At 48.6% G+C, this 23767-nt stretch overlaps 1 protein-coding gene across 1 annotated transcript in view; it reads right to left on the reverse strand.

Annotated features, from left to right (window-relative positions):
* The window catches only part of FANCB (FA complementation group B), a 429090-nt gene that overhangs the window by 59688 nt on the left and 345635 nt on the right, over positions 1–23767 (reverse strand). The window contains exon 7 of the mRNA XM_086934356.1: positions 14834–15273. Within this exon, the coding sequence (XP_086790482.1) occupies positions 14834–15273 (440 nt within the window). The remainder of the gene's footprint in view (positions 1–14833; positions 15274–23767) is intronic.

Below are 23767 nucleotides of genomic sequence, written 5' to 3' on the forward strand. Positions count from 1 at the left end.
ATCCCAGGCCGGAACAAAATGGTCGGGGAACCAGGGCAGGGGATGGGATAAATGGCACCCAGTGCGGCGCCAGGGGATGAGACGAGGGCGGCGCCGGGGCCAGAGCCGGTGGCGCTGCACCTTGTGACGTCGTGGCCGGAGCCAGCGGCATAGGATCCTGTGGCGCCAGGGCTGGAGCTGCTGGCGGAGCCGCCGGGACAGCAGGATCTGGACATGGGACCGTGGGGCCCCAAGGCGCGCCGGTGGGAGCCCAGGGCCTAAAAATGCAGTCCATGGCAGCAAGAAACTCTTGCATATGTTCTGGAGTCGCCGACGGACCCGGGAATGGCGTGTAGGCCACGGGACTCCCAGGCTCCTGAGGAGCCGCAGGTGCGGAGCCCCTGCCCCCCTCATCCACCTCCAAGGAGCGACGGGGGACATCGGAGAGTGAACACGCTTCTTCGACTTCTTTTTATGGCGTCCCTTACCGGAATCCGAAGGCGAAGATTTGGAGCCCGAGGAGCGAAACGACCTCTGGACCCAGAGCGGCGGTTTGACGAATGCTGAACCTCTAGCAATTTCCAACGCCGCTCCCGTAGTCCCGACAGTCGTGATCTGTCTAAAGCAGTAGAAGCACACATCGTGGGGGTCCACCACCGATATATTACGGTGGCACATCCCACAAGACTTAAAGCAGGGCATCCCTACGTGCACCAGGAGAACAAAAGTCTCAAAAGAGTAGTCAAAAAGTGACTAAGGTACGTGCTCAATCGGATCTGCGCTTGCTGGCGCGGAAAAAGAAAGAACTGACGTCAGCACGCATGGGTGGCGCCTAAGAACTCTCTGTGACATCATCTCGGTGCTGACGACACCAGTGACGGGCGTGGAGCCGCAGGACGCCACCTACTGACACGCAGGGGTACTGCTAAGCGAAACTTTCCGGATCCAGTCTAATGCCTGGGAATATTCTAAGGTATTCTAAGGCAAGGAATCTGTCACTAACGTGTCTCTTTCAGATACCGGGCATTCCTATACATCAGGAGTCAAACACTCAAAGAAGGAGACAAAAGTCCCCAAAAACTCAGTCAAAAATTGACAGGGGGTACCGGTCTCTTCGAATCTGCGCTTGTTGGCATTGAAAAAGAAAGAACTGACGTCCGCGAGTGGGCGCGTCTAAGTAGCTCCAACGACGTCATCTCAGCGACTAAAACGCAGACGACGTACGCGGAGCAGCATGACGACACCTACCGACGTGCAGGGGTACTGCTGACGAAAACTTTCCGGATCTAGTTTGACGCCTGGGGGTAATTCTAAGGTAAGGAATCTATCACTAACGTGTTCCATTTTCAGATAGATATATCTATAGAGGCTGCTGGACAGAAGGCATGCAATAGACCTGATCTCACACAGGTGGATGTGTATTAACAGGGGAAAGTTGTGAAACATCTCCATGGATCTTAATGACTGTTTCTAGAATCAGCCCAGATGCTATTAATGGCTTGTTAGAAATGGGATTTCCGGTTGGCTAAGGCTTGCGCCAAAGTCAGGCAGAAACTACCACTCTAGTCAGGGCAAGGGAGTTACACGCCAAAGATAACCCCTGCTCACCCTCTAGGTAACGTGACACGAGCAGTAAGGCTTATCCCGGAGGCAATGTAGGTTAAGTATTTGCGCACGCACCCAGAAACAACACCCAAGGCCCACCACAAAGGAAAATCCACACAAGGTTATATATAAAAATAGCCTTTGTATTATACCAAACACATTAGATACTAAACACACACTTTACAATGTGCCATAGGCACGGGCAGAATTTACAGGGGATTATGTACATGGGACAGGGCCACATGGACCACTGTCAGGAATAAGCACTTTTAGAATTAGCACTTTGTAGAATTAGGATACTTGTAGGAATAACACTTAGCAAATAGCACATATGATAACTGTAGCACAAAATAGAAAATGTAGCACGCAACCAGTAATCACTGGTAAAAGGTAAGTACCACCTACGCAACCCTAACCACCTTAGGAAAATATCACGCAGGGAACCAGGAACTCACTAGTATAACTATACTAGGAAAAACAACCACCTAATCATAAAAATACATTTAGGGGTATAGGCAGGAAGCTTGGCACATGATGCATGAAAACACATTCAGAGGTAAATAATCACATATTGCGTAAAGATCACATAGGGCCAAAAACATGCACCCCACACAAGGCACAACACCAGAAGTGTCCCCCAGGCAAACTGGCCGCTCAGGGGCTGCAACGCCCTGTGTCCACAATGTCAGGGCAGGCTGCGCAGGCAGCCAAAGGAGATTGTGCAGAGGTACTGCCCTAAACGGAGCAGCTTCCCACTAAGTGCTGGGCAGCTGTAGCAGGGAGCCTGGCACCAGCGTGACTCCTTGCTCTCTTCTGGGTTCTGAAATGAACAGTCAGGAAAACAATAGCCCCTTGGTGCCTCGTGGGCTCGCAATACGCTGGGCCCGGGAGCCTCGTGGGCTCTGAACAAATTGCCCCCGTCGTTGGAGCCTCTCGGGTTCTATGGAAGCATTCCCCCGGAGCCCTCGTGGGCTAAATCAAGAATGCCCCCGGAAGCCTCTCGGGCTCTGAAGGAATGTGCCCTCTGGACTGGGGGAGCGGCCCGCTACCAACCGGGGCCGCTCTACCCTCTGGAGTGCCCCCGGGATCTTTGAAGTCCCGCGCGGGGACTCGAGACAACAAAGATGTCCAGGAGCCGCTTTTGGGCTCTTCAACAATAATGTCTCCCGGAAGCCTCTCAGGGCTCGAAAACAGACTGCGAGGGAGCCTTTCAGGGTAGCGGCCCACTATCCAGTGGGGCCCCTTAAGTGACAGCAAAACCCACCCCGACTCCCTCTCTACTGGAGTCCTTCTCGCCGGCAGGTCGCAGGCACGAGAGCTCCCGCTCTTCGGGGCTCTCTCTCGCTCCTCTTGGTCTCGGCCCAGCGCGGGGTAGGCACCCGCCTGGGTTCTCCGAAGGCGGCGCTGCTGGGGGGCTGGCTCACTTTTCCCCTGGGCACCGGAGCGCAGGGTGGGCTCCCAGGGACTTCCGGCTTCCTCTCTTCCTCAGCACAGGAGCGCGGGGTAGGCTCCCGTCCGCTTCCTGTTGGTGCTGGCGGTCCCGCCCACGTCCTCGGCGGGGCTGCCGGACTTCGGGTGTAGTCCGGGCTGCGGCAGTGAGTTCACTTGGTCAGAATACAGGGTGGGCACCGGCTGGGACAAATATTGAAAAATACAGGGTGGGCACCCGTGATGGCTGTAGCAAGTCGATACAAAAGGGGATGATGGACGGAGCATTTGAGCAAATCAAACACTCACCCCCTAGTCAACTGATCTGGTTTTAATCCATCACCATTCTTTAGCTCACTCAGCCACCCCAGTTTAGACATGGCCATATGCAAATCAGTCTGACCCTGTGCCTCATGGGAACAGTCCAGCCCGAACTGCCAAGCCATGTCTTCCCTGGACCGGAAACAAGCATCCTGGGACCGGTTTCGGATTCATAATCCTCATCAGCCAGGCTATCTTGAATCCAGTGGCCAAGTGAGCAAGAGACTCACGTCTGAGCATACCCTGCCAACTTAGGGCGAACAAAGCGATACAAAAGGGGATGATGGACGGAGCGTTTGAGCAAATCAAACACATACCCCTTTTGTATCGCTTTGTTCGCAATTATCACAATTAAAAGCAAAAAGTTTAGGGGTGAACCTGCCAGAAGGGCCAAGTCCATCTTGGCTGAACGTGCATATTTGCCCAGGAAATCAGCTTTCCCTGCCTAACTTGAATGGAAGTCATTTTGAGGAGAATGGGGAGTCAGAGCATTGCTCCCATTAAGAGAATTGGATTAGAATCCTCCTGTGCTTCGGGCTCCTAGGTCAGTATGTTGAATACTTTTAGATCGTGATGAACATTTGGTTTTACATTTTGATTCCCAATTTAATTTTGTGGTCAGAGGCAAAAGTGCATTATGACCATCTGTTGTTGGTTTTGAAATTTTCATATCCTTTCTTCATAAACCTGCAGCACAGTTCTCTGCAAACTGTGCAGGGGTTCGTCATTCTTCAAGCTCTAAATGCAGAGCACACAAGCACCAGATACATACTTACAGACACATATACATACAGCCTGCATACATAAAACCCTGCAAAGACAGAGAGACCTTGCAGAGAATGGCATGCGTACCACAGACATTCTGCAGACACATACCCACTGTGCAAATACACACTGCAGGTACACATACATTCTGCAAGCACAAACACACACACATCCTAAAGAAAAACACGTGCAACCACTTGCATACATTGCAGAATGGGACACCGTACAGGCATACAGACCAGGCTGACTCACACATACCCTGTGGTCTGACAAACAAACATACTCTGAAGGTTCAAACATACTCTGGATATTAATGTCTGGAAAGGCATTCCATCTGTAAGCCTACCCTCCAGCAAACTCAACCTCCCAAATAGTATAGTCTGCTGCCTGGATCGGTGGATGACACAAGGCAGCTGCTTAGACGAACCAGCTCAGAGGATGGTATGACCTCCTGAAATGTGTATTATTGATATAGGGCTTCCCAGCCCATGTAAGTGTATAATGGATTGTATATATGTATGCGGTATTATCCCAATTGTTTATTTATATAAATGCAACTACAGAACAGGAAATCTGGGAAGGCTTGAAGGATCAAGTTGAACTCAGGCTCTCTGTTTTTAAGAACTACAGAAACGGCCTGAGCAGCAAATTAATTGACTGAATTAATTCGGCAAGCAGCACTGAATGCTTTGAGACAGTATTCTGCTGTTTTCGCGGTGGTTCCCTTCTGGTTTAGGGTGTATTGGCTTTGTCAATGTTTTTTTGCCATGTTGTACAGCAGCATGGCTGTGCCTAAAAGTAAAATTTTTAAAAAGTGCTATGACACAGGAGAAGGGCGGGTGGGCAAGCAATACGAGGGGATGGTGGGGGATGGAGATTTGGGCAAAACCACGGGTATCGGGAGGGAGTCAGGAAAAGCACAGTCAGCAGGGTTGGGCTGACAGACTGCAGACATGTGCACTCTTTGAGAATGCATGTGTAAAAATACAACATTTAAGTACCTTTGGAAGCTTGCGGCCAGTGGATGGGCGCTGGCAACAGGAAGCAGTACTTGGTCCAAGCTCCATGGCATGGATGAAGACTCTAAGCCAAGGAGGAGGAGGTCGGAGCTCAGGAGGAGCGATGACCAATTTGGAAGCAAGGAAATGTAAGTGGTGTGGGGGCAACCAATGGTCAGCTAAGGTAAGTAATGGACAAACAAGTGTTGTGCACGCAAAACCTAAAAAGAACCAGATGAATTAAATGCTTCAATTCTCAAAGCTTGGAACATGTGGCTCCCATTCAAACATGGTGAATGGTGAATTTACGTAAAGCCAGATGTCTGAAACATGATTACAATTATGTGCACTGTGGGATATTACCCAGCATTTTAAGTAACAGTACAGCATTTGTTCTTTCAATTTTTATTACATTGTAAACAAACGGGAGAAATTACCAACTAGTTCAAGTTAAGCCTATGGTGACAAACGTAGGATATTCTGACTAAATTGTTTCAAAGTCTAGTAATTCGTACAAGAATGTAATGGTCCCAAAAGGAAATGGAGAACAGAATATTTATTTCCTATGCATTTTCCAATTAAGTAGATTGTTGGATAAAAGTTATCCCACGCCTCTGTTTTTAAACTGCACTGGGAATCTCAGCAGCATGTCACTTTAACGTAAATTACAAAACTATAGAGTGTTACATTATCTCTGGGGCACTGTAAAATAGAAAATGTAGCAGGCAACCTCATTAGCATAGTCAAGGTGTCTGCTTTTTTAAAATGCATGAGCAGTGAGTGCAGGAGATTAAAATGATTGGCAAAACAATGCAATTTGCAAAATGATTTTGCTGGCACATTCCACATCAAAGGTCCACTGGTTCGGCTATGGATGGTGATGAATGAAACATTCTGCGGGCTTGATCAGCGCCAGCAGGCTGGATAAAGCTGTCAAACCCCCGGCCAACTCGACTGACAGAAAAACACTCTTAAAATATCACTAGTTTTTGATTCTAGTTAAATGCTTAATGTGTTTGGAAGTGTAATTGTAGGAAAGTGCCCTTTTTGACACTGTAAGCCCCCACTTTGTGCCTAGTGTATGATGTGATTTCAAACTGAAAGTGCACTGGGTCCCTGCCAACCAGGTTCCCGGTTCCACGATTGGCACAACTTCTGGCACCTCTGTAAGTCCCTAGCAAATGGTAACCTTGGTACCTAGGGCATTGGTACCGAAGAGGGTACGCTGGGGCTGCAGTGCCAAGTGTGCCACCCCAGAGACCCCTCACCAAGACTATGCAAGCTGCCCCTGCAGGCTGCATGTTTAGGTGCAGAGAAAACCAAAGAGTCACCATGGTACACAGCCCTGTGTACCATACCCCCCCATATACTGCATGAAGTATAGGTAAGTCTCCCCTATTGCAGGCCATACAACCCTAAGGCAGAGTGCACTATATCTCATGAGTTGACATATCTGCATGAGCAGATATGACCCTACAATATCAAGCCCATTCTTGGATATTGTAAGTGCACAGTGAAGCCATATAAAGTACATGGGCGGGACATATCTGCATGAAATGAAATTTAATTAATTTTTGTAAAGTGCAACGCTCACTCAAAAGAAAGCTCCCTGGCGCTGTGCTTGGAGTAGAGTACTGTGGATTCTGAGAGTGAGCCAGATAAAGTTACATTAATGAGATGGAGAGGGAGTTGGGGGTCCAAAATAGCCAGATTTTAAGTTCTATTTTTAAACGCTGCTTCAGATCTGATGGTACGCATATTACTAGGAAGGAGGTTCCAAGCTCTAGAGCTTAAAACTGTGAAAGATTTTCCACCTCGAGATTTTACTCAAAAGTTGAGAGGTTTCAAAAGATTTCGCAGATTGAGCTGATAGGACCCTACAATATCAAGTCCATTTTTGGATATTGTAAGTGCACAGGGAAGCCATAGAGAGTACATGGGCTAGATACTTGTCATTACAAGTTTCATAGCTCCATGATGGCTTCATTGCAATCTAAGATGTTTGGTACCAAGCATCTTGTCTAAATAGCTCCTTACTGATGCCAGTGATGGATGTAATAATACATGCACACAGGACATCCTTTATTTATTTTATTTATTTATTTGTGGGTTTGTATAGCGCTAGAATCAACTCCCGAAGGAGTATCTCTGCGCTTAGGCGGGAACCAAGGAGGATATAGGGCTGACATGATTAGAAGCAGAGAAACAGGAAAGTTTTAACAGCTTCCTAAATGTTGGATGTTCCGTACAGTATCTGAGAGAGTCAGGATGTTTGTTCCATTGACGAGGGCCTAGATAGGAGAGAGCCTTCCCTCCCATTCTTGTCTTCTTGATGATCAGTACTTCAAGAAGGTTTTTGCTACTGGAGTGCAGGGGATGCAAGGGAGTGTAGGAGACAAATTTCTCGGCCAGATAGGATGGGCCCACATCGTGTAGAGCTTTGTGGATAATACAGCAGACTTTAAACCTAATCCGTTGGCGGATGGGCAGCCAGTGGAGTTTCACCAGTAGGTGGAGCGATGGAGTCCTGGGGGGGGGGGGGGCATTCTGAACCAGTCTGGCTGTAATATTCTGGACTGTTTGAAGTCTGCTTAGCAGAGAGTCTTTAGCCGAGATCAGAAGTCCATTACAGTAGTCCAGGCGACTAATGACTAATGCCTGGACTAAAGTTTTATGAGTCGAGTCCGGGAGTAAATGAAAGACTTTTCGGAGCATTCCGATTATGTGGAAGCAAGAGCCCACCGTGTGCGCTACTTGTTCTTTTAGAGTAAGAGCCTGGTCCAAACGAATGCCTAGGTTTTTTACAACTAATCTTGGGACAGGGTTGGGTCCTAGATCTAAAGGCCACCAGTCCGGGGTCCACAGAAGGGGGGCCTCCCCGAACAGCATTACTTCTGTTTTCCCTACGTTGCATTGCAAGAAGTTATTTGCCATCCACTGGGACACAGCTCGCATTCCAACACAGAAGGCTCGTTGGACCGTCGTTGTTAACTTACTGAATGGAAAAAGGAGCTGTGTGTCATCAGCGTAGGAGACAGGGATAAACCTGAAGGTCCTTAGGAGACTGGCCAAAGGGGCGACATAGATATTTAAACAAAGTAGGGCTCAAACAAGAGCCCTGTGGTACCCCCTTGGTCAGTTCCATAGGTGGAGAGTGATAAGGACAGAGGTTTACACTTTGCAAACGGCCAGACAAAAAGCTCCTAATCCATGTCATGGCTGACCCTCTTAGTCCCACCTCCTCCAACATTTTGAGCATGATGTCATGAGAGACAGTGTTGAACGCCGCGGATAGGACCAACAGCACCAGAATCAAAGAATGCCCAATATCCAGGGACATTCTGATGTTATCAGTCACTGAGATCAGAGCAGATTCGGTGCTGTACCTCGGTCTAAACCCAGATAGGGAGGGGTCAAGACAATCAGTGTGTTCAATGAAGTTTGACAGATGAGTATTGACGTGTTTTTCAGTCAGTTTGCTCAAATAGAGAAGGAGTGAGATGGGACGGAGGTTGGACAATTCTGACCATGGAATGCTGGAATTTTTTTGGATGGGCCTCACCTGAGCAACCTTCCACTCTTACGGCACAATGCCCTCAGTGAGGGATAGATTGACTAGGGTCTGTACTATGGGGCCAAGTTGTTTTGACAACAATTGGCTAATTTTGGCTGGGATAAAATCTGAGGGGGAGCCGGATTTAATCTGGCCCCTCAGAGTCTCAGCCTCAGCTAAAGTAGTGGCAGGGAAATTGGCAAGCAGCACATGATTAGCGAATTTAGGTGTGTGTGAGAGGACAGAATTGCTCATCAAGTTTCCTGTCGTTTAAATTTGATCATATATCACCTCTATTTTGTGGGAGAAATAAGAGGAGATCTCATCGCACATGTTTTGAGAAGGTGCTTCTAGACTTTCACATGCCTTGGGTTTGGTGAAAGATTTAAAATTTGAAATAACATTTTAGGTGAATTACCAGCTTGTGCCAATTGTAATGATATGTGCATTTTTCGTGGTAGTTGGTCAAGGAGCTGTGGTATTGGGTTCTATCCAATTCGGAATGTGAGGTTCTCCAGGCTTTCTCCAACTTCCTACAAGCTTGTTTTTGTGTGCGCAGTTGGTCTGTAAATCATACTTCTTGGCGATGACTTGGGCGCTTCCTACCAGATTTAATAGAGGCTAACTGCTCAATCGCCTTGTTCATAGCAATGTTAAATTTGGATAAGGCTGTCTCAGTACTATCAGTGGCATAAAACTGAGGGGCTATAAACACATTCTGAAAGCTGTCCACCGAGACCTTGTGCCACTGTCTTCGCGAATAAGCTTTGGCCTGGGTCTGGTTATTATGCACAGTCAGATCTTGCATGTGAAACTCAATGATGGAATGATCTGACCAATTCACCTCACTAGGCGGTTTACATTTAATTTTAGTGGAGTTTGACAAGATAAATCCAAAGTATGGCCCGCTGTATGTGTAGGGCCTTCATTATGCAGAGTTAATCCTAAAAAAAGACATATCCGTCAAAAAAGTCTGAGCATCCATATTATCTGTACATTCGCTATTGACATTAAAATCACCAAGTAGCAAAAAGTTGATTCCCGGGGTAAGATGGGGGGCCAGCAGTTCAACTAATTGCAGGGAGAAATTGTTTATAGGCCCCGGGGGCCGGTAGACCAATGCACCTTTCCAACCGACATGAGAAGGGGCATCAATCCTGAACACCAGGACCTCCATAGTAGCCGAGCTGTGTTGGTCAAGAACTGAGACATTAATGCCATTTTTATAAATAATGGCAATACCACCACCAATTTTGAGGGGTCTTTCCAGTTTAATCATTTTAAAACCTTCCTGGATACCCAGGGTGATGGCCGGAACCGAGTGCGGCATAAACCAGGTTTCGGTCAAGAAACCTAGTTCTGGCTGAGCTGAAAAAATTAAGTCCCAGACCTCGGTAGAATGTTTAGGTAGTGAACAAATATTAGCCAGCAAATTTTTCCAGCCTTTCTCAGCAGGATTAATAGTGAGAAAAGGAGGGGATTCTGAATGGTCAGAGTGGATAAGAGAAGCTTGGAACCGACACTGTCTGCAAGAGAAAGGCCCTTCTGTACATGGCCAGGCCCTTGAGAGACAGCTAAGCATAGTAGAAGGCTTCATGCTTAAGAGGTCCAATCTAGAGTAAATAATACGCACAGGTGGATTGTCGTCTAATACAGCGAAGCCAGGATCTTTGGCATCTGTCATCGTCCTGGCGCAGACGGGCTTGACTCTGGTGCGACTCCGGCGCACGACTGTCGCGCTCACAGCACGCGTCCGCTGCCCGCTGCGTGCTCCGCCTTTTGGGGGCTTTTGTAGGAGTCCCAGCAGCAGCACTAGACCGCCAACCACCCGAAAATGAGTCTTCCGTCCACTCAAACGGGATGAGAGCCCACAGTGGAATGGGGAAGAAACCGGGGGCGGGGCTTAGCGTGCACCGGCAAGATATCAGGTAGAGTACACAAGTTTTAAAAGTAAATGGCGCAAAATGAAATAAAATGTTTTAAAAGCAGTATTTAGAGTCAGCAGCTAGCGCTAGGTAGGCTAAACAATTCCCACTACCTTAGTCGCGTCTGCTGCACGCTCCGCCTTCTGGGGGCTTTTGTACGAGTCCCAGCAGCAGCACTAGGCCGCCAACCACCCGAAAATGAGTCTTCCCTCCACTCAAACGGGATGAGAGCCCGCGGGGGAACGGGGAAGAAAACTGGGGGCGGGACTTAGTGTACACCGGCAAGATATCAGGTAGAGTACACAAGTTTTAAAAGTAAATGGCGCAAAATGAAATAAAATGTTTTAAAAGCAGTATTTAGAGTCAGCAGCTAGCGCTAGGTAGGCTAAACAATTCCCACTACCTTAGAGGGTCCCCTGAAAACTTACCAAGCACTGGGGTGATCTCTGACTAGCCTTAGCCAGCCTGACACCACCACCAATGTTTATGATCTCCTTGGGTGAGGGCCAGCACTCTCAGGGGCCAGGAACAAAGTCTGCTCTGGGCAGAAGTGCTTCAAACTACCCCCAGGATAGGATGCCTTCCAAGGGAGGAAGCTTTAAAGCCGATGCTGCCTCTGAAATGTGACCCAGGCCGCTCCAGCTAGTGGAGGATGCCAACTTGCCCTTTCCTGCTCCATATTTGGCAGGAGGGCAGGCGGGAAAATGCACATTTTCCACAGTTTTAATGTAAAGAAAATCATGATTTTATTAAAAAGCTGCTGTGTTTGGGCAGGAATAAAAGGGATATGCATAATGTTGGCCTCCGGGCCTTTGACATAAAATTAGGTAAATTTGGAGGTGGGTTCCCATTCAGCCAGTAACACCCCTAGGGTGATTGTCCCTAAGGGCAGGCAATGTGGACCCCACTTTACATTTACCTTCATCCTGGTTTGAGAGGGAATTAGCTGGTCAGGGTAGTACCCCTTCCAACAGGCAGTGATCACTTGGAGGGAGTAGTCAACCTACACGTAGTTAGCCCATTGGCTACTACCTGTCACTCCCTTTAATGCTCCTACATTTAGTATTTAGGTGGCATCCCTGGACCCTGAACCTAGAGTTGATGGCACAGAGCAGAAAGGGACAAAGAAAGAGCAGCTGACCTGAAGCCTGGAGCCCTGCTGACCAAAATTGGCGCCAAACCCTACTCGACAATCGAGGTGTGTTGTCTCATCCTGCAACTGTGATGCCTCAGAGAACCCCACAGCTCCTCCAGCCTACTACAAATCACCAAAGAACTCCCTTCGAGTAGAGGTACTACTCCCCTGCAGCCCGCAGGCACCGAACCAGCTAAGTCCGGTTTGTAGACTTGCTGCTCCCCAACGACTCTGACGCAGCATTCAAACCAATATTGGAGGATCAGATCTGTCTCTCCACCAAGTTTGGAGACACCAGGACGTACTAGAGCTGTGCAGCAGCTACACCAGGAGTATCGGACCCCCTACATCAAGAGAAAGAGTCCACTCCAGACTCCAACTGCCCAGAATGTAAGCACCCATCGGAGGATGCCAAGGCACCAGAGACCCACTTCATGAGTGGCTCAGCTGTCCCGAAATCGCCTCTCAAAGCTTCCTGCTACTGACCGCTAGGACATCTTGACGTGTGCTGCCAGGCTGACCTATCTGCTCTGCAACAGGCCGACCGGCCTTGGTAATGGCAATCCAGCTGTGCTCCTGAAGCCCTTGCGACCTGCTCCTTCAAGTGGGACACCTCGTTCTTGCCTATAAGTCCCTATGTACAGTGTATTTTCAAGTGGCCTTCTCTTCGTAGCGCACCAGTTACTAATGACCCAGCACCCTGCTCCTGACCGAATCCGGGGCGCTCTTGAGAATCCGCTGGTGGAACATTGGGCCGGGCCTTACTACATACTGAAATTCTGAAGGTGAACCTTAAAATCCAAATGTGAGATTTTAAATGCATTTTCCCCTTTTCTCCCATTGGCTTCAATGGTGCGTAATTGCGCACAAAAGTAATTCATTTTTTGAACTTAAAAAAAACATAACTTCAAAAGTACTCACTTTTAGAGCAAAGTTCTTGGTCTGAAAATTACATTAAAATCTGTGTTATTTTTATAAATTGGTTTTGGATTTATTTTTGAGTGTGTGTCTCATTTATTGCCTCTGTGAGCACAACAAATGCTTAGCACTACCCTCTGATAAGCCTAACTGCTCGCTCACACAACTACGAATAGTGTTAGTATTATCTACTTTTTGCCTCTAAATAATAATCTGGATCTTACTCAGTGCCTAATTTGAGCCAGTGATTTCTGGTGCTCAGCGCCGGCCCTTAATTCTTAGCACTGGTGCTTGTGGCAGTCTGCCACATGGTGGCGCTGTCTGCCAAATTTGGGTATATGCACAACAACTGCTTATTATTTAATATACATTAATAATCTCAAATAGCTTTATTCGACAGATGAGTCATAAAAGCACAATATACATACAGATATACAGATTAAAATGCATAAATAATCCAGAACTAAAAACATTTTAAGAAGATATTAAACATTCGATAACTGTTGAATAAGGAAAATCTAAGACAGAATATTTACTTTTCCTTAAAAACCAATTCAATAATAAAAAAACAACATGGGCCGTACGCATTTCATAACTCCAGTTCATTACTACTAGTACGGGGTGACATTAATTATCAATATTTCGAGGGACCTGGGAAAATACCCTGTATCAAATTGACCAGGCCCAACCCAAGAACTTGGTCATAGCTACTGACATTAATAGCGTTGGATCAGTTGAGGGGACTCTCAACGCCTCCTCATGCCTTCTAAAACCTAACAGCTTGCAAATGGGTATAATCCACATAGCACGGGGTTTCTTATATAGTGGGCAAAAGTACAACAGGTGATTAATCGTCTCTCACCTCTCTGGACACCATGAGCATACAGTCACTGCGGGCCCTGACCATTTGCTAGTAAATTCCCTAACAGGGAGGGTGCCAACCCTCAGCTGGAAATACAGCTTCCTGTCAAAGGGTTCTCAATGGTGTACCAGTACTGCGCTAGGGCTGGCTTTGACTTAAATTCTAGAAACCGTCCAGTCTGATGCTTTACTAAGCCACTAGAACATACTGAAACCCGTATCATTTCCCAATACATCTCCTTCAGAATCTTCTTTGAAGGGAAGGTAGCATTGAGAGGGTCATTCCATATTTCGCTCAGGTCCAGGTTTTCCAACTGCAACCTAATCTCTCTCAACCATTTCACCTTGTGGAAACGGTCACTTTCCTCCCCAGATCAAGCAGTAGCGGGCACATAGGTGTACTTTTGGGGACGCTTGTGACCTTTCGTAAGAATGAGTTTTCAGCTGCAGTTAAGAAAGAGACATTCGTGAACCCCCATACATTAATAATCACTAGCACGTGCCACCCATGCCATTCTTATAGCTTTGGGGGCCTTGAATAGTATGAACTGGTAACACTTGTAAGAGTTTGATAGTGAGTAGTTGTATTGGCAGCATGGCAGAGGCAATGGATCGTGTAAGTTGCCCTGTCCTCCTGACTAGGGCCTTGGCACTTACTGTTTTACAAACTCACCACTGGTCTCACGGGACTCTGCGCAGTGTGTTTCATTTTAGTGCACTATATAGAGAGCCAGTGTCCTACATTTAATATGTCAATCTCTATTATATCCAAATGTTAACAAACTGAAACAACCCCAGCCTTTTGATGAACTATGTGCTCAGAATGCAAGTTACAGTTTAAATCCTGCCACATGTCCTGACTACTTCATCTTCTCGAGCCATTTAAAACGGGTCTCAATTAGTAAATTAACTCCATTATTTCATGCCAGCAAGATGTCTGTAAATTGCACACTTGCAGCTGACATATGCCGTGACCTACAGGTGACAATTTCGAACTCCAGCAAGAACAGCTCAGCATTCCATCCTTCAAAGGTCAGTAAATTGGGCATAATTATTATACGATAATAGCATTAATACTTGATATTTACAGTGCCAATATTGGACAGATGTGCAACTTGAGGCGCTCTTTAAAACATATTTCTAATATTTGTTACACAACAACGTTCCTTCTCTATGAAAAACATTCACGTTTTTAATGTGTAATATTTGGAACACTTACTAGTTTTGAAGGTCATTGTTTTTTTAAATCCCTAAATAATGTATCAAAGATTGTGGAAAGCAGCGGATTTGCCCACAGTTTTAGCTTAATTCACGGCTTCAACTTTGCACGTTTTATTTTAATTACCTGTGCAGTGGTCCTGTGACAGAGTAGCTGAATGCTTCCCGCCGACAACATCTTCGAGTCGTACAGAAATTCTGCCACACGGTAAAGTCAGTCTTTCGTGAGACTCCGAGCACCCGCTTTGATGTCCTGCTTTGGCGGCATGCAGCAGCACAAGGCAGGTGACATTCCGGAGCGCGAGCAGCGGTGACAGCTCGGTCACAGCGGTGACCGTCCGCGCCCAATCAGGCGTCGCGTCCGACGGGAGTCTCGCGGTGGAATCGCGCGCGAGGGCCTCGTTGCTCTGGTGACCCAGTTTTATCCTCTTCGCCAGCGGTTCCATTTGGCGTGCGGAGACGGGAAGCTTGGTCAGCTTGAGTACATCACTGTGACACACGGTAACTGGGGAGACAGGATGGAAGCCTCGCTCCATCAGAAGGGATAAACTCACATCACTCAACGATCTGTAAAAAAACACACACAAAAAAAAACATTAAAAACAACGCGATTGCTGTTACAGGCAAGGGTTTTACTGTACAAATTTCCAGCGTACAATTACATTTCCCTCTGGGTTTTAATTAAACGGTTGCTTTCCTGATGATGGAGCAAAGGAGGAGTTCAGCTTTAGTGGGTTTTTAGGCCTCATTTAATGCTGCCTAGATGGGGCACATTACCAGCCCAAGCGAAATTACAGAGCAGGCATTTACTAAGAAAGCGCCCTGGGCGAGCCAAGTGTGGCGCCCTTCCTTATGTTTTCTCCGCTGCTCTTCTCTATCTCTCCATTAAGCGCTATAAATATCAGGTGTTACTTGCAGGGCACAAGTCCTAAAAAGAAATGGGGGGAGGCTGACATCTCGAAAGGTGGCTTGCACCATCAGACTCATTGCCGCCCTTCGCTCACCCCTTAGATGCGATTCTTGTTAAACAGTGACAAACCTCTGGAATTACAAGTTTTTCTGATGGAGCTCATGCAGTTTACCTTACATCACAGTTATTTCAGATGTATCAACACATTTTTCATTCAACTATCAGGAGCGGCCATGGGCAATTGCGCCGCTCCAGCGTATGCAAATCTATTCATGCATAAATACGAACTGAATTACATTCTTTCAAACCAAGAGTGGGCAAGAACATCTTAACACATATTACAGATACATTGACGACATTTTCCTGGTATGTTCAGGTACAGAATCTCAACTACGAATTTGAGAATTCAATTTACTCATCAGATCAGCCAGTCTCAAATTGCATTTCTTGATGTTAACATTCGTATGACTGACAATGGGTTAGAGACCTCAGTGTACACCAAGCCTTCCGACCGCAATAATTATTTACACTTCCGGAGTTTCCATCAAATGAGCCTGAAGAAGCATCTTCTGTATTCTCAATTACTGCGAGCTAAAAGAATAGCATCATCAAAACAGATGTACGAAGTAGACCGATGTACCATCAGTAACACATTTTCACAAAGAGGTTATCCTTCAACTATCATTCAAAATGCAGAAAACAGAGTGAAGACAAAGGAGCGTGCCCAACTATTGGCAATCAAACTTGCATGTACTTCAGAAGAATCTGCAGTATTCGTTTCCAAATATTCCTCACACAGTACCAAGATAAAATAATCTATTTGTAAACATTGGCAGTTGTTACAAACGGAACCCGATTTAAATAACATCTTTCAAAACCAACCCATATTCGTTTATCAACGCTCTAAAAATGTACAACAACTACTCAAAGCTTGCAAAACCAGCTCTGAGACAACATACAAGGGGACAGTTCCCTGTCACAACTGTGGTAATTGTAACAGTATCATCAAAGGTTCGACCATACTGCATCCCAAACAAGGCACACCCATCATATTGAGAGTAAATGCCACATGCAATTCCACCAATGTGGTATATATTCTGAAATGTCTGTGCAGCTTTCCATACGTGGGCAAAACAGAACGCAAGGTTAAAATTCGATTGATGGAACACAGGAGTAACATCTGTACGAAGAACCTGACATCCTGTGTGACCGCTCACTTTGTCAAGTATGCTCACAACGTTAGCCAAATACCGTTCCTGGTATTGGAAGTGGTCAATAAGATAGAAGGCAGAGACAATAACAAATTCTTATTGCAACGTGAACTCTATTGGATGCACAAATTGAACGCTTTATAACCGAAAGGGCTAAATGAAAGAGTAGTATTTAGTTGCTTCCTTTAATTTTGACTGTTTACCATGGCCTGCTGCCCTGGCTGCCATCTCTCTCTGTCCCTGGCTTTGCTACCTTTTTTCTTACATTTATCCATATTTCTTCTCAGCTTTTTCCAGCCTTACCTTTAACTTTCATTTAATTTTTATTTAATGTTCCTTCTCTTTAATACATGTGTTCTTCTCATTATTGTTTGTTGACTTTCTGCTACCCACTCATTACTTGTTTGTTTACTGCTTGTATCGCATGACCCTCCCTTTCTTTCTTTCTTTTTGTCTTTTTTTCTTTCTTTGCCTCACCTCTCTTCGGTTTCATACATATATCCATCATGAATATTCTAGTTGTATTCCCCTTTACCCTTGTGATTTCCCTTGTGTTTTTTTAGATTACTTTTAGCACAACACTTTATTCGTTTTCCGCTCGTTTGCTGTGAGCACAATGCACTTGGGACTCCGCCTCTGCAGTCCCCTTTCTTTATCCACGCCTCTACAGCCTTCGTAGTTTCACTCACTTCCAGGTTGAACTACAAGGGTGAACCGCGATAACTACGCCACCCTGGCGTTTTGTGGAATTCGGTATATTTGTATGACCCGTTCTGACTGTGTTAAGGTAAGAGGCTAGAACTGCCCGCTGTTAGCATTTAATACGCACGTTTAGAACCGGCTTGTATTTTGTAACGCACTACGCTGATTGTTGATCGGCACTGACTTAGCGTTTCCCTGCTAGTCCCAGACGGCGTATTAGAGCCTGCACCCCGTATTCCCAAGTTTCACTGATGCATTTACACCAGAGTTTCTATTGTTCTCTTGTTTATTCACTTGGTCATTACCCCGTTCAACTTCTGAGTTTGGTGCACGAATGCTTTACGAGCACCCCACTTCTGCACAACGTGCTCCGCTTTCGTTATTGTTCCGATTAATTTGTGTCTGATTCCTTTCTACTAACGTTGAGTTTTGACACTATCTATACACGTGGTGTTCTTGCTATATGTGGCAGGTTTCTGAATCCTATTGTATACCACATATCCTTCGGGTTTTCATTCGAGACCTCGTTCAGTTTCCTGCACACGGTTTCACCGTTATTCCGTGAGCACATTTATCACGCTTGTATAGTCCGGTCACTTTCTGATTGTACAGTTCACTTTCCTAGCATGTGCAAGTCACGCCACACGTTCTGATATCTATTAGATACCTCTTTGGCATTTTACATGATGCATTCCCCCTGGACAGCGATATATATGGAGTTTTGTACTGGTTTCAGATATTCCCCCTGAAGAAGAGCTACGGCTCGAAATGCATCGGGGACATACATTCAAAGTGTTAATGGATCATCATACATTTGTTCAATGTTCCTCACTTGAATGAACTTCCAGATGGAACAAAGATCATGTAAGAGAATATGATTCAGATTTATGTTTGAATACATTTGGAATTCTATGTCAGGACCGGAGGCTTCAGATTATGCTATATCTTCCTTCGATTTATTAACATAAAGACTCCACAGCAGCTTAGGAAAAGATATATAATAGTAACAAAAATGCTTTCAGACATAAAGCATTGACGGAACGTTCAACAAATCAAAACAACAACTCCCGAGAGTCTCTTTGTATAACGACAGTCCATAGTCCTTCCACTCTGTCCATCACCACTATAAATCCGGCCTTCTCTTCCTCTTCCTCCTCTTTCTTCGCTGCTCCCGCAGCCAGATAAGTGCTTTTCATGTTTTTTCCTTTCGGTGTTTGCTAGATTGTATTGTGTGTACGATCGTTGGGGGACTCACTCCATGGTTTATTCCCTTGCAGAGTCCCCGGTCGCGGGAACGCTCTATCGTTCCTACGCGATCTTTCTTTCCCACTTGTGTGCGGTGTGTAAGTAGGCCGCCAGGGGGCGCCCTGACGTCTCGCCGACCCTTCGGCGCGCCTCCGCAGTTACAGGGGCCGCGCCGTGGAGTCTGCTTGCGCAGGACCCAGCCCTTGCGTACCCCTCTGACACCTGGTGCTCCGGGTCTGTACCTCCCTGCTCCTGACGCCCCGTTGGGGTCTGTATTGCGGCTCTGACCGCGTGAAACACCTTCGGGTGAACTTTGTGCACCTCTTTGATCGAAGTGTGGCTTAGCGCGCTTGAGGGGTGCGGAGACCCGGTCCCGGCGAGGAGGGTCTGCGCGCTGGGGGATTGGTGCAGCCCACCTGCCACTTCAGTTGGCCCAAAAAAGTGATCGCAGCCGGTTGGCCTGCCCATATCCGAGACCTATCTCGACTGCCGCCCTACAGGGTGCCCCGGATTTACCCCTGTGCTTCAGGATGGAAGGGGAGTACGAGGAGGAACCCTACCCCTATCTGCAGGACGACGAATTTTACCAGGCGGTGGACAATTCGATTTACCGCTGCGTGACGGAGGTGGTAGGCCCTATGGAGGACCGCCTCTCCGCCCGCATCGTGGAAGAGTGCTCGAAGCTGGCATCAGCGCACGTGCCTCCGAACCCCGATCTCCCGGGGACGTCCGGCGGGTTGCCACCCGCCCCGAAGAGGCCTTGTAAGGAAGGGCCGTCATCGGAGGCCCAAGGAGTGGACGCCTTTCTGGCGAAAGCAACGGCGGTGCCCCCTGCCCCCTTGGTGGATCCTGGGGCTTCGGGGGACGTGTCGACGGCCCCCGCTTCCCCTGTATACGACTCTCCAGACACCGACGACGACGAGGAGTCGACCCGATCTTGGCTTCCGGCGTCCTCTGCCAAGGAGATGCCAAAGGATGAGTCGGACATGCTGGATCCGGACGAGATCGTCCACCCCCGCTCCGCGGCTTGGACACCGGGGGAGACGGTGGCTAAGTTTGTGGCGGGCAGGCTGCGCAAGCCCCTGGAGAAGGAGGCGCGGGGTTGCCTGCGTGGGGAGTGCCCTAGGCCAACTCTGGAAGGCAAGGTGGCCATGACTCCGGAATTGGATGCCAAGATGGCCACCTTCCTGGCGAAGTTTATGAAGGATCCCAGGAAAGGCATCGATCGGTCCAGGCGGGCCTGCCAGGATAAACTGCTGGATGCGGTTGGGCCTGCCACGAAGATCCTCGATATGGCGGAGGAGGCGAAGGCGAATGGCACCGTCATTTCCCCGGAGGTGCTTTCGAATTGGGCCCAGAGGGTGATAGTGTTCTTGGGCAACGCCAACTGCGCCCTATCTACTGAGAGGCGGCGCTCGCTCCTGATCAAATTAGACCCGAAGTTGGGAGACCTGGCCTCGTCGGAGGCAGGTGCTGTGGCCCAGGGAGGCCTCTTTGGCGAACCCTTCATCAGGGAGCTGGGCAAGTTCGTGAACACGTTCACGTCGCTGGATAAGGCCCAATCCAGCATTAAACGGGTGTTTCACCAACGTTTCTCCGGAGGGGCCGGTCGCGGTAGGGGCCGCGCGATCTGCCGTGGCCAGCAGACCACCAATAAGGGACAAGGCTCCGGAAGAGGCCAATACCAGACCTCTGCGAACTTTAACAACTTCTACCCCACCAGAGGGCAGCGCTTCGGCGGCAGAGGGTTCAGGAAGAACTCCGGACAAGGAAATGCCCCTGGTAAGTGTCTTTTGTTTGGATCAAGTTCCAATTGGGGGGCGGCTGGCAACCTTTTACGGGGAGTGGGAATTGCTCACTGCCGACGCTTGGGTCTTGCAAACTGTACGTGGGTTCCACATAGAATTTTACGACCAGCCCACGCAAGCGATGCCCCCGCGCCCATTGGTATTTTCAGAGTCCGACGCGCGGTTGATAGACGGGGAGGTCTCGGACTTGCTCCGCAAAGGGGCCATCCGCCTATCAACGCGCCACCCGCACGGGTTCCTCAGCAACGTCTTTTTGGTGGACAAGACAGATGGGGGCAAGAGACCTGTGATCAATCTCAAGGAATTCAATGGGTGGTTGGTCTATCGACATTTCAAGATGGAGGGTATACACCTCCTTCGAGACGTACTCCTCCCTCGGGACTGGATGGTGAGACTGGATCTCAAGGATGCCTATTTAGTCGTCCCCATCCATCCCCCGCATCGTCGTTTTCTTCAGTTTCTATGGGACGGCAGGGTGTTCGAGTTCACCGCACTGCCGTTCGGTCTGTCGTTGGCCCTCTGGTGCTTCACGAAAGTTCTCCATCCGATAGTGGAGTTCCTCAGAAGTCAGGGGGTCAGGATGTTGGTGTACTTGGACGACATCCTCCTCATGGGGCAGTGCCCGAAGGTGTTGGCGGGCCAGCTTCGGCAGGCCGTACACCTTCTCCAGAGGCTGGGGTTCGTGATCAACGGCTCCAAGTCGGTTTTGGTTCCTACTCAGAAGATCACCTTCTTAGGTTTCATGGTGGACTCGGTGCAGGCGGTCTTGAGCCTGCCGGGTCGGAAAGTCGCGAAAATTCGACACCTGCTTCGGCAGACGATCGCAAAGGATCGCACTTCCTTGCGCCATATCGCCAAGGTGGTAGGGCTTCTGTCATCCTCCATCCAGGCGATTTTCCCAGGCCCCCTGCATTACAGGGCGCTCCAGCGTCTGAAGGCGCAACACTTACGTCGTGGGATGAGTTACGATCAGTGGGTTCCCCTCACGGACGAAGTGAAGGAGGAAATGTCCTGGTGGCTGTCTCACATTGAGGCATGGAATGGTCGGGCGATCTTCGGTTCGGCCCCGGGCCTGGTCATAGAGTCCAACGCCAGCAGGTCGGGCTGGGGCGCCCGGTGCAGGGATTTTTCCACCGGCGGCGCCTGGTCTTCAGAAGAACAACGGTTGCATATCAATTGTTTGGAGCTCCTGGCGGGCTCTTTCGCTGTCCGTTGTTGGACCAAGGATTCGGTCAGGGCCTGTGTCCTTTTGCGGATGGACAACGTTTCGGCGGTTCGTTATGTGAACCACCTAGGGGGTCCTCGTTCCCGCGCTTTGGCGGACCTGGCGAAGGACTTCTGGGACTATTGCCTGTCACGTCACATTGCGGTGACAGCGGAATATCTACCGGGTCAGTCCAACCAAGTAGCGGATTGGCACTCCAGACACCTCAGGGACGCCAGCCAGTGGAAACTGGATCCGGAGGTTTTCCGGTGGTTACAAACTCTCTGGGGTCCCTTTTCAGTGGACCTGTTTGCGTCCCGTCTCGACCACCAGCTGCCGTGTTTTTTCAGCTGGAGGCCGGACCCTCTGGCGGAGGCCACGGACGCCTTTCTGCAGGATTGGAGTCGGGAACAGCCGTTTGCGTTTCCCCCGTTCTCCATGATAATGCGAACGGCGGTCCAAATACGCCGCCAGGGAGCGGAGTTGGTGTTGGTTACACCGCTCTGGAGGTCTCAAGTGTGGTTTCCGGTTCTTCTGGAACTTTCTTGGGATTTTCCAATCCTACTCCCCCTGTTTCCTCTGCTCCTGACAAATCCGGATCGGGAACCGCATCCTCTCATCACGCAGAGTTCTCTCCGCCTCGTGGCGTGGAGGCTCTCAGGAGACGCTGGTCGCTCCCAGGCCTTTCGGGGTCTGCTGAACACTTGCTCTCCAAAGCATGGGCCGATAGTACGACGAAGCGCTACAGATCCGCTTGGCTTAAGTGGATGCGTTGGTGTCTACGAAGGGATTTGGATCCCTTGGTCGCAGGCCTCGTTCCCGTGCTGAATTTCCTGGCTCACCTAGCCGACAAGGGCTTGGCCTATAGAACGATCAATGCTATTCGATCGGCGATTTCGGCAGGCCATGACAACATCGATGGCCACCCAGTGGGGGAACATCTTTTGTTTGCCGGCTTCTGCGGGCTATTCGCCTTGCGTTACCTCCTGAGCCCAGGTACTCCGTCCTTTGGGACGTCAATTTGGTTCTGAACTTGTTCTTGTCCTGGCCGGCCAATTCCTATCTGTCTCTTAAGGAGCTGTCGGCGAAGTTGGCCATGTTGTTATGTTTGATCTCTTGCAGACGCGTCTCTGATGTGCGCGCGCTGGATGTCTCTGCACGCATTTTTTCCCCGGATGGGGTTACTTTTACCGTGGGCCGACGCACTAAAACGTCGTCGCGATCCATTTCCTATCCAGCTTTTCTTGACACTCCTAAGTTGTGTGTTGTGCAATGCCTCAAAGCATATGAGGATCTGACCTTGGAGTTGCGCCCTCCGGGCGAGCGTCAGTTGCTGATTGCCCTGCGAAAGCCACACAAAGCTGTCTCCTCCCCCACTATTGCTCGGTGGGTGCGGTGGGTCATGCAGGAAGCGGGCATCAATACTTCTCTCTTTGGAGCACACTCCGCCAGGGGGGCCATGGCCTCTAAGGCATTCTCAGTGGGTGCTCGCTTGGAGGACCTAATGCGAGCGGCGGATTGGTCCTCGGATTCCACCTTTAAGAGGTTTTATTTTAAGCCGGTGGTGGATTTGGCCCGGTTGGTGGTAAGTAAGCTTTGAACTAGCATAATCTGAAGCCTCCGGTCCTGACATAGAATCGAAATTTGCCTAGCTTACGTAACGGTAAGTTTCAATTCTATTAATGACACGGAGGCGAGGATTATCCCACCCAGGCTACAGTGGTGTCTCTACCCACCCGTATGGCAGTAAGTAAAGCGTTTTCCTTTACATTGTCTGTACTGTACTAGTCACTGAATGCTCCTCGCCTTATTGTTGCATTCCTGGGCCACCTCGCTGATGCTGTTTCCTTTTTCGACAGGCAACGAGGGTGCTAAGCAGGATCAATGAGGTTCAGGCGTGATCTGCGCGAAGAAAGAGGAGGAAGAGGAAGAGAAGGCCGGATTTATAGCGGTGATGGACAGAGTGGAAGGACTATGGACT

This window comes from Lissotriton vulgaris, chromosome 8, assembly GCF_964263255.1.
Source record: "Lissotriton vulgaris chromosome 8, aLisVul1.2, whole genome shotgun sequence".
In the NCBI taxonomy this organism is placed as follows: domain Eukaryota; kingdom Metazoa; phylum Chordata; class Amphibia; order Caudata; family Salamandridae; genus Lissotriton; species Lissotriton vulgaris.